The sequence below is a fragment of the Paroedura picta genome, chromosome 3 (assembly GCF_049243985.1).
Source record: "Paroedura picta isolate Pp20150507F chromosome 3, Ppicta_v3.0, whole genome shotgun sequence".
NCBI classification, from domain to species: domain Eukaryota; kingdom Metazoa; phylum Chordata; class Lepidosauria; order Squamata; family Gekkonidae; genus Paroedura; species Paroedura picta.
This window is the reverse complement of record NC_135371.1, coordinates 175718526-175729806: the sequence shown is the minus strand read 5'-3', so window position 1 is coordinate 175729806 and position 11281 is coordinate 175718526. Positions and strand designations below refer to the sequence as shown.

At 55.9% G+C, this 11281-nt stretch overlaps 1 protein-coding gene across 3 annotated transcripts in view; it reads right to left on the bottom strand.

The window, feature by feature from the left end:
* Positions 1-1244: 1244 nt before the first annotated feature.
* The window catches only part of IL27RA (interleukin 27 receptor subunit alpha), a 22784-nt gene continuing 12747 nt past the window's right edge, over positions 1245-11281 (bottom strand). For 2 of the 3 annotated variants that reach the window (XM_077329823.1, XM_077329822.1), the window contains exons 7-15: positions 11049-11128; positions 9701-9899; positions 8557-8775; positions 8322-8423; positions 6859-7023; positions 6339-6473; positions 5277-5367; positions 4972-5086; positions 1245-3004 (exon numbers count right to left, since the gene is read on the bottom strand). In XM_077329823.1, the coding sequence (XP_077185938.1) occupies positions 2840-3004; positions 4972-5086; positions 5277-5367; positions 6339-6473; positions 6859-7023; positions 8322-8423; positions 8557-8775; positions 9701-9899; positions 11049-11128 (1271 nt within the window). In that variant the 3' untranslated portion in view covers positions 1245-2839. The remainder of the gene's footprint in view (positions 3005-4971; positions 5087-5276; positions 5368-6338; positions 6474-6858; positions 7024-8321; positions 8424-8556; positions 8776-9700; positions 9900-11048; positions 11129-11281) is intronic. The other variant, XM_077329824.1, reaches the window with a different exon arrangement.

Below are 11281 nucleotides of genomic sequence, written 5' to 3'. Positions count from 1 at the left end.
TCCCTGCCAGGGCTCATGGGAATTGTAGTCCATGGACATCTGAAGAGCCAAAGTTTGGCCACCACTGCAAGGGCTCATGGGATTTGTAGTCCATGGACATCTGGAGAGCCACAGTTTGGCCACCACTGCAAGGGCTCATGGGAATTGTAGTCCATGGACATCCGGAGAGCCACAGTTTGGACACCCCTGCACTAGAATAAGGGTCATGGTGATTGCGTACAACTTGCACTCAAGGGGTTATACCTGGGACCCCCAGCCTTTTTGAGCAAGCCAAACACCTTTCTAGAATTCTAACTTGATGGAGGAGGAGGAGGGGGGATGACCACAAAATGGCAGCCCAAGGAGGCCAAGCCAGCCAGAAAATGACGGCCGCAGCTTCGCTTCAGATCCCTTGTGCTGCGGTGGTGGCCACTACCAAAGCGACACCTTAAAAAAAAACTGTACAGCCAGTCAAACTTCCACCGTCCAAAGAGAAACCTCGCTGGGCAGAATCGCTACCTGGACCCACCCTCTTCCTAAAAACGCTTGGCCAGGGCCGGAAAGGGCATTGCACCACTCTGGCAAGCCCTGGGCTATCTGGCCTCACACAAGTAGCAACAAGCAGAGATCTCTGAGCCTCCATGTCCCATACAGCTGGTGAGGCCAGGATAAGACCAGCTCCCCCCGCCTCCAAATTAAAAGACCCCCATGTTGCAGTCCTAGCCTTGCAAGGGCTGGCTGAGCCACTGAGGACAGGATACCCTCAGCTGTTTGATGCTGGGTGGGCTGAGAGCCCAGAGTTCTGAGTTCGAATCCTCTTCCATTTTTTCTAGAACATGTTGATTCCCATCAGAGAAAGACATTTGCTGGGGGCGGGGAGTCAAGGTGGGCATTTCTGCGGCTAACAATGGGTCTGCAGAAAGCACGCAAGGTGCAAGTGCGGTGCTTTGTGGCCCAGTTGTAGGGGATTAAGGCTAGGCCACAAGACTCCAGATGTGGCATGGATATCTCTAAGAATGACGACCGCTCTTCGGAACAGAGATCAGCTCCTGTGAACGAAATGGCTGCTTTTGGAGGGGGGACTCCACAAAGTTCTTGCCCTTCCAATCTCCCACATACACAAATCTACCGAAATTTCCCAATCTGGAGCCCCCCCCCCCCCATAACGGCAGGTCTATTGCATGTTCTAAATGGATGCATCTTCACATATAGCATGGAAAGGAGGTCATTATGGAAAACAAGAGGAAACAAGAAAGAAGCAGGGATTGGTAAGCCTGGGGAAAAACATCTTTACTTCTGCTGCAATAAAACCTGCAGGGCGGGCTAGAATCCAGACTCCAGATTTAGAATCCTGTGCTGTGACGCCCCCTAGTGGGGGGAAGTGGATTTTTGGGCAGTATATTTTTGCATCTGCTGGCTGCTGCGGGTATGCCAGCCCTGGCATTTCACCACTAACTAACGGAGGCTGGCATCTTCAGAGGGAGGACACAGCAAGAGGGGAATCTCTCCATGCCGAAGGGTGAGCATGTGGACAGTTGCTGGGCATTATATTTACTTCTCAGGGGGGAGGGGAGGGACACATCACATTTTCCTGTCTCCAGGTAGATTTCATTAGCAATTCATAGAAGCAGAGCTGGAAGGGACCTCCAGGGTCATCCAGTCCAACCCCCTGTACTATGCAGGAAATTGACAACTACCTACCCACCCACAGTGACCCCAATCCCATGTCCAGATGATGCCTCCCCCCAAAAAAAACAGAATCCCTGACCAGTTTAGCCTGGAGGAAATTCATCTTCTGATCCCAAATTGGCGATTGGCATTTGCCTAGGCTTGCATTTCTGTGAGGTGGCTCTCCAGCCTCTGTTTAAAAATGTCCACAGATGGGGAACCCACCACCTCCCGAGGAAGCCTGTTCCACTGAGGAACCGCTCTGGCTGTCAGGAACTTCTTCCGGAGGTTTAGATGGAATTTCTTTTGAATTAATTTCAACCCACTGGTTCTGGTCCGACCCTCTGGGGCAAGAGAGAACAACTCTGCTCCATCTTCTCTATGACAGCCCTTCAAGTATCTGAAGATGGTTATCAGATCACCTCTTGGTCATCTTCTCTCCAGGCTAATTAGTCCTATGTTCATTAGGAGGTGTTTTTTTACTAATTAAATTATGGGAGCAGTTTTTAAGGCAAGAGATGTCCTGAGGTGGGTTGTCATTTACTACCATGTGTAGCGACCCTGGACTTCCTTGGTGGTGTCCCCTCCAAGTATTAACCAGGGCCGACCCAGCTTAGCTTCTGAGATCTGACGGGATCAGGCCAAGCAGCTCAGGTCACTCGATTCACACAAAATGCTAAACAAAACATTTAAAACCAGTCCTAAAAACCTTTTAAAAACCTAACAGAAAGGTCCTAAGTAACCCGTACTCTCACGTCAAAGCAAAGGATCGAATGAAAACACGAAGCTACAGAAATGTCCTGAAAAGCACCGAGGCGAAAACACGGCTGTCGTCCAGCAAGTCCTTCTATGGCCTTCTTTGGTACCTGCTGTGAGCTCTGCACCTGTTGCGCTCCTGCCTGCAGGCCGATGGCACTGAGGTGCGGAAGGAGTGGAAGAGGAGGCTAGCAGGCCATCCCTGAGGGAGTCCCCATGCTTGGCCAGGCGGCCATGCCACGAAGACCCAGCGGTTCCTTTGGGGCTGCAACGGAGCCCTGCCCCTTGCGCCCGAGGCACAGATGAGGTTGCCAGCTGGAAAATAGTCCGGCAGCGTGTTTTTCCTGAGACGTCGATTTCTTGAGCAACACGAGAGCCGCTCGGTCCTGGGACGGGATGGAGGCAGGGAAGCACATGGGTCTTCTCTGGCCCGTCTTCAAGTGAGTCTTTCCAACTCCTCCAAGCTGGGCAGGACACGCTTCTCGTAGCCAGAAAACGCCAGACGGGCAGGGCTGATGGCCGGGGGTGGGGCTGGCTCTGTGATGTTCAGGATTTCTGGCTCCTCTGCGTGCTCAGCTGGGGAGGGTGCGGGAGGGGCCTCCTGCAAGAGACAGACCATGGCGTCACAGAAGCCTGAGAGGTTTCCAGAAACGGGGCCCTCCCACCAGGAACACACAGCAACAGACCCAGAATGGCCCAAGATTGAATCAGGCCCTTATCCCGTTGGGGTCAAAATTGTTTACTTGGACTGGCAGCGGCTCTCCAGGGTCGCAAGAAGAGGTTTTTTCCCACCTGGTCCTTTCAAGTGGAGATGCTGGGGATTGAACCCGGGACCTCCTGCCTGCCAAGCAGAGGCTCTGCCACTGAGCCAGGGTCTCAGGCCAAGGTCTTTCCCACCCCCTCCTGCCTGGTCCTTTCAACTGGAGATGCTAGGGATTGAACCTGGGACCTCCTGCCTGCCAAGCAGAGGCTCTGCCACTGAGCCAGGGTCTCAGGCCAAGGTCTTTCCCATCCCCTCCTGCCTGGTCCTTCTCACTAGAGATGCTGGGGATTGAACCTGGGACCTCCTGCCTGCCAAGCAGAGGCTCTGCCACTGAGCCAGGGTCTCAGGCCAAGGTCTTTCCCATCCCCTCCTGCCTGGTCCTTTTCACTGGACATGCCGGGGATTGAACCTGGGACCTCCTGCCTGCCAAGCAGAGGCTCTGCCACTGAGCCAGGGTCTCAGGCCAAGGTCTTTCCCCTCCCCTCCTGCCTGGTCCTTCTAACTGGAGATGCCAGGGATTGAACCTGGGACCTTCTGCCTGCCAAGCAGAGGCTCTGCCACTGAGCCAGGGTCTCAGGCCAAGGTCTTTCCCATCCCCTCCTGCCTGGTCCTTCTAACTGGAGATGCCAGGGATTGAACCTGGGACCTCCTGCCTGCCAAGCAGAGGCTCTGCCACTGAGCCAGGGTCTCAGGCCAAGGTCTTTCCCATCCCCTCCTGCCTGGTCCTTTTCACTGGACATGCCGGGGATTGAACCTGGGACCTCCTGCCTGCCAAGCAGAGGCTCTGCCACTGAGCCAGGGTCTCAGGCCAAGGTCTTTCCCATCCCCTCCTGCCTGGTCCTTCTCACTAGAGATGCTGGGGATTGAACCTGGGACCTTCTGCGTGCCAAGCAGAGGCTCTGCCACTGAGCCAGGGTCTCAGGCCAAGGTCTTTCCCCTCCCCTCCTGCCTGGTCCTTCTAACTGGAGATGCCAGGGATTGAACCTGGGACCTTCTGCCTGCCAAGCAGAGGCTCTGCCACTGAGCCAGGGTCTCAGGCCAAGGTCTTTCCCATCCCCTCCTGCCTGGTCCTTCTCACTAGAGATGCTGGGGATTGAACCTGGGACCTTCTGCCTGCCAAGCAGAGGCTCTGCCACTGAGCCAGGGTCTCAGGCCAAGGTCTTTCCCATCCCCTCCTGCCTGGTCCTTCTCACTAGAGATGCTGGGGATTGAACCTGGGACCTCCTGCCTGCCAAGCAGAGGCTCTGCCACTGAGCCAGGGTCTCAGGCCAAGGCCTTTCCCATCCCCTCCTGCCTGGTCCTTCTAACTGGAGATGCCAGGGATTGAACCTGGGACCTTCTGCAGGCCAAGCAGAGGCTCTGCCACTGAGCCAGGGTCTCAGGCCAAGGTCTTCCCCATCCCCTCCTGCCTGGTCCTTCTAACTGGAGATGCCAGGGATTGAACCTGGGACCTTCTGCCTGCCAAGCAGAGGCTCTGCCCCTGAGCCAAGGTTTGAAGATCTTTCCCATCCCCTCCTGCCTATGGTCCTTGTTACTGCAGATGCAACAAACGAATCCTTCTGCAGGCCAAGCAGAGGCTCAGCCACTAAGCCACGGCCCCTCCCTGCTACTTAAATACACACAATACGCCCCCCCCCCACCGCTGGCTCACATCATTCTCTTCACCACAGCCCTGTGAGGTAGGTCAGAGCATGCAGCTGGCCTAAACGGTTCACAGAGTGAGCTTCTACGGCAGAGCGGGAGATTCGATGTGGAGTCTTCTCCCAGACCCTGGGGCCAACGCTCTGGCCCCCTCTGGCCCCTACCTTGGCGGGTGCCGTAGCCTGCGAACCCATCTTGATGATCGCCAGACTGTGGCCCGGATCTGGAACCCGCTGCCAGCACCACAAGGGCAGGACTTTGTGCAGAAAGTTCAGGAACCTGCAGAGCAGAGAGAAGTTTGAGCCCGGGGCTGCACGCGGACGCTCGCTGGGGTAGGAGGAGAAGCAGGGATTGGGGCCCGTGGTGTCGCTTGGCCAGGCCCAGATGTGACCAAGGCATCATGGGACAGATCCATGCCCACCACCCAAGGCACTCCCTCCCCAGCCCCCCTCTGGGATGTGGCACGTACCATCTACGCTTCAGGAGCAGCACCACGAGGGCGAGAAGCAGAAGGAATCCCACGCTCAAGAGCACAGCCGTGTAGACCTGCCAGTGGGGCCCTGCAGGAGAGCCCAGGCGTGGCATGAGGTCCCCCTCGCCAGCCACTGACGGCTGCCCATTCTCCCCACACCTCACCCCAGATTGGCCCCTACGAGGCAGCTCCCAAGAGCTCTACATGAGAAAAAAACCCAAATCTGCCTATCGAGACTGGAGAAGGCGTTTTGATCAGGAACGGGCATGAGGACAGGGGTCCCCAACGGGTGGGTGCCCACGGCCGCCTGCCTTTTGTCGGACCCACCGTGATGTTTTAGAAAGTGGGCGGGGCCAGGTGGGACTACAGCCCGGCACGGTCTCTGAGAGGCCCCCCTGTGTCCTTTTTAAACATTCCAGTTTAAGACTGCTTTGAGTCTTAGCTGCCCCCTAAGGATCCAGAGAAGGGGTCCCCAATTGCGATGCCCAGGGGCACTGTGCCACCTCCAGAACCTTCCTCAGCACTCGCCAAGCATTTTAGGAAGTCGGTGGGGCCAGGTAAGGCTCCTGCCCGGCAAAGCTTCCATTCAGCCACCGGAGATTTGATTAGTTGTGCAGATTTCTGAAAAGACCTTTACCGTGTGGCTGGCATTAAGCCGAAGCAGCTGTCTTGTGACTGGCTCCACCCCCTACGGAAGCCATTTTGTGGCTGGCTCCACCCCCTACGGAAGCCATTTTGTGACTGGCTCCACCCCTTACAGTAGCCATTTTGTGGCTGGCTCTGCCTCCTGTGGCAGCCTTTTTGTGACTGGCTCCACCCCCTAGGGAAGCCATTTTGTGGCTGGCTGGGCCTCCCGTGGCAGCAGTTTTGTGAATGGCTCCACCCCCTACAGAAGCCCACCCTTTCCCACCCAGCTCTGGGGGCCGATCCATGGCTGCTGCCACGGGATGAGAGCTTCTTCCTGGGCAGGAGATTCCCCCGCACCCCCTCAGGGTCTTCCAGCCCCAACCAGGCCAGGGTTTGTTTTGGGGGGGAAGCTTTACCACCCGCCCTCCATACCGGGAGTGTGGAATTCATGCACCAGGCTGGGGGGGCCTTCCCCGGCAGAGGTGGAGGCCGTGATCCAGAGGTGGTAGGTAGAGCTGGGCTTCAGGCCCTTGAGGGCATGGCTCCTTCTGGGGGCCCCAATGACAACTGGGAAGGGGGAAAGAGAGAGAGAGAGAGACTGGCACACGTTTCAGACAAAATAGGCTTCCCAGGGCGTTCTCCCCCACCAGCCCTCTTGCCCCACCCTTCAGTCCTCTGATGTGTCTTGGGCAGGGGGGGGGGCTGGTTGAGAGGGGCCCAGCCCAAAGGGGCCCCGACCCCCAGGTTGAGAGCCGCTGGACTAGATGGACTTTTCGGACGCTCTTCTGCTGCAGATTCAGCTTCTACTGCTGCGGATTCCCCAGAGAGAAGCTACTTAGCTGTCCCCGGTGGAGAGCCACGCGATGCAAATGGAGGCAGGGGCCTGAAGGAGGACTTTGAACCCGCTTAGCTCCCTGTCCCCACTGCAGGCAAGAGCTCAGGTCATACTCACTGGGCTTGTATGCTTGGCGGTTCCCGGGGGCAGACGGCTGCAGGTAGATGGTGTGGTGGGTGAGGCGTCCGTGCCGGTGTGCCAAGGGGATCTCCCCCCAGGAGATGAGGGAGACCGTCGAGGAAACACTTTGGTCTTTCACATGCGGAGGTCCAGCCGACGGCACTGCAAAGACGGAGCCGATCAGCAAGAACCTCTGGCACAAAATCGCATCAAGGAGTCAACACTATTTGAAGAACTGGGTACCCACCTCCACAATTTCAGAAGGTCACCCCATCAGTCTGCAGGAGGACATCTAGACTCAAGATTTTGGGGGTGGGAGCTTTCAAGAGGCAATGCCCTCAAAATCTGGCCAAGGGGTTTTCATAGAATCATAGAGTTGGAAGGGACCTCCTGGGTCATCTAGTCCAACCCACTGCACTGTGCAGGACACTCACAACCCTCTTGCTCCTCCACTGTCACCTGCCACCCCCTTGAGCCTTCACAGAATCAGCCTCTCCGTCAGTTGGCTATCTCCAAATCTCCAAAGATGGAGAACCCACCACCTCCTGAGGAAGCCTGTTCCACCGAGGAACTGCTCTGACTGTCAGGTACTTCTTCCGGATGTTGAGACGGAATTTCTTTTGAATTAATTTCATCCCATTCGTTCTGGTCTCTCCCTCTAGGGCAAGAGAGAACAACTCTGCTCCATCCTCTACATGGCAGCCTTTTAAATACTTGAAGATGGCGATCAGATCCCCTCTCAGGGGCTCCTGGGAATTGTAGTCCATGGACATCTGGAGGGCCACAGTTTGACTACCCCTGTGCTAGACCATAAACTACAATGTCCAGGGGCTAGGCTAGGCTGGCCCATCTGGGTCAAGGAACAGAGGTGGTTAGCCCTTGCCCGCCTCTGTGCAGAGACCCCGGACTTCCCACCCAAGGACTAACCAGGGCCGACCCTGCTTAGCTTGCTGAGATCTGACAAAAACAAGCTATCTTGAGCCATCCAGGTCAATACAAGAACTGAGCAGAGGAGGTTGACCATGGCAACCCTGGACTTCTTTGGGGGTCTCCTATCCCCTGCTTAGCTTCTGAGACCTTGCAAGAGAGGAACAGTGCTGGTTTGCCATGGCAGCATGACTCTCAGCTTCCTTGGGGGTCTCCCATCCAAGTACTAAGCAGAGCCAACTCTGCTGAGCAGCCAAGATCTGATGAGGCTGGGTGAGCCTGGGCCAGCCGGGTCAAGGCAAGAGAGGAACAGAGCTGGTTTGCCATGGCCTGCCTCCGTATCTATGACTCTCAGCTTCCTTGGGGGTCTCCCATCCAAGTGCCAAGCACGGCCGACCCTGCTTAGCTCCCCAGAGCTGATGAGATTGCTCCAGCTGTGGGCCAGTTCTTTCAGCGCAGGCAGCGGGACACGACACCCATCTTGAGATTTCCCCTTATTACAACCAGCCCACCCCTGCCGGTCGCAGAATTACCTCCTTCCTGAGTGTACATTCGAACCGGAGCCGAAGAGCTGCTGCCGTGAGCATAGAGCGCAGAAACAGACACCAGGTACGGCTCCTCGGGCATCAGGTTCCCTGGGAAGTGGGAAGGGAGAGGCAGGGGTGAGCAGGCGGAGGACGTGCGGACAGTGACCCAAAAAGACACCACCAGCCGGCATCTCGTCACCCAGCCAGCCACCCTGCTCCCACCCCCAATTTGGAAGCTCACCTTTTAGGAGGGCACTCCTGCTGCCCGCTGGCTGGCGGATCCAGCCCAGCAACTCCCCGGAAATCTCTTCTTTCCACTCTGCCACGTACTCTTCAGGCTGGACCTGCTCAGAGCTGGGGCCGGGAGTCCAAGTCACACGGAGACCCTGGCCCTGTGCAGTCTGCACCCGCACCTCCTGAGGGGCCGGGAGATCTGGAGAAAAGGAAAACGGGGTTGACCCTACTCTGAGGCTCCTAAAAAATCTACAACAGGGGTAAGTCAACCTGTGGTCCTCCAGGTGTCCATGGACTACAATTCCCATGAGCCCCTGCCAGCATTCGCTGGCAGGGGCTCATGGGAATTGTAGTCCATGGACATCTGGAGGACCACAGGTTGACTACCCCTGGTCTAAAACCTGGGTTTCATGTCCTTAAAATTAGTAATGTAGCGAATGCTGGCAGGGGCTCATGGGAATTGTAGTCCATGGACATCTGGAGGACCACAGGTTGACTACCCCTGGTCTAAAACCTGGGTTTCATGTCCTTAAAATTAGTAATGTAGCGAACGCTAGCAGGGGCTCATGGGAATTGTAGTCCATGGACATCTGGAGGACCACAGGTTGACTACCCCTGGTCTAAAACCTGGGTTTCATGTCCTTAAAATTAGTAATGTAGCGAACGCTGGCAGGGGCTCATGGGAATTGTAGTCCATGGACATCTGGAGGACCACAGTTTGACTACCCCTGGTCTAAAACCTGGGTTTCATGTCCTTAAAATTAGTAATGTAGCGAATGCTGGCAGGGGCTCATGGGAATTGTAGTCCATGGACTTCTGGAGGACCACAGGTTGACTACCCCTGGTTTAAAACCTGGGTTTCATGTCCTTAAAATTAGTAATGTAGCGAATGCTGGCAGGGGCTCATGGGAATTGTAGTCCATGGACATCTGGAGGACCACAGGTTGACTACCCCTGACCTACAAAACCAAGCCTCACTAAAGGGACTCCGAGGCGGGCAGGATGTGGGCCGGTGAGCAGCAAGGGGGCCTGACCTCTTTCCCCGTAGCGGGGAGATGACTCAGTTTTCCTGTCATGCGGGAGGAAACGGGCTGAGCCAGAGCAGGTGGGCGTGGAACTCCCCTTGCTGGCGCTGTGCCCTTTTCTCTCACCTGCCTGCTCCAAGCTGAGGGGGGTGGGCTGCATCCCGCCAGCGGAATTCCACGCAGAGACCTGGGCGTAGCTGGCAGCGGCGGGGACAGGGGCGCTGTAGCACAGACACGCCAAGCTGCCCACGGAGGTCCCGTGGCGGTCCCGGAAGTCCACGGTGTAGTTCAGGATGACCCCTCGGGCTGCTTCTGGATCGAGCGCCTGGCATAGGAAGGGTGCGGGGGGTCAGAAGACCTTGGTCAGGGACAGGACTCTCAAAACATCCTCCCTGAACAAAGCAGAACATTTATGCTATTCGCTGTAAAATGCTTCCATCTGCTTTCGGGGAAGGCTTATTTTAAAAAGGACCTCTTCACGAGCAATTGTGTCTCTCTAAGGATGCAAGTCTTGAAACATCAGAAGGCGCATTAATTGAATGCCAGCTCTACAATCAAATGAGAGGAGGATTCATTTCATCTTTCCCACAAATCAGGCTTCATGCTGAGGTGTTTAAGATCACGCCGTCAGATTAAAATATTGAACTGAGCTCTGCCCAACAGTAAAACGTGTTTTTTTTTTAACTTAAAGGCCTTTGCTTCCTGTGCCGGAATTCCAACGGGTGCCTGGCTCCACCCCCTGCAGTAACCATTTTGGAATTCCAGCACCGCGTGGTGGGTGCAGCCGCAAAATGGATGCTGCAGGAGGCGGAGCCAGCCACAAAAAGGTTGCTGCAGGAGAGAATGGCCACTTGGGAAGGTGAACTCTAGGACTTTATACCACTGAAGTCCCGCCCCTCCCCAAACCCCGCCCTCATCAGGCTCCACCCCCAAAACCTGCAGGTATCTCCCAACCTGGAGCTGGCAACCTCACCCTGTAGAGCTACCCTTCTTATTCATTTACTTCTTTTATACTTTGCCTTTTTCTCCAGCAGGGACTCAAAGTAGCTCACCTCTCCTAAATTCAATCCTCATGACAACACTCCTGCGAGGTAGGTGAGGCTGAGAGAGCTCTGAGAGAACTGGGACTGGCCCAAAGTCACCCAGCAAGCTTTCATGATTGGGGATTCAAACCCGGGCCTCCTTGATCCTAGCGCAACACTCTAACGCAGGGGTAGTCAACCTGTGGTCCTCCAGATGTCCATGGACGACAATTCCCATGAGCGAATGCTGGCAGGGGCTCATGGGAATTGTAGTCCATGGACATCTGGAGGACCACAGGTTGACTACCCCTGCTCTAACCCCTCCGCTCACTCATGGTAGGGACCATTCAGCTCATCTCTGAACCCCCCTCCATCAACATTCGGACCCAATCTGGGAGAAACCGGTCCAGCTGGACCATCATGTTAAAGGATGGCCTCCAGTGCCCCCTTACCTTCCACAGAAGACGGACTGCCGGTTCCAAGTTCTCCAAAAGGCGAATTTCTCGCCACACGTCAACTGGGCCCAACGGAGCTGCGGACGACAGAACCAAACCAGGCGACTATTTATTCATGGATGTCTTTAAACCTTTCGAGCCCTGCCTTTCTCCCCAGTGGGGACCCGAAGTGACTCACGGCGTTCTCCTCGCCTCCATTTTACCCTCCCAACAACCCTGCGGGGTAGGTC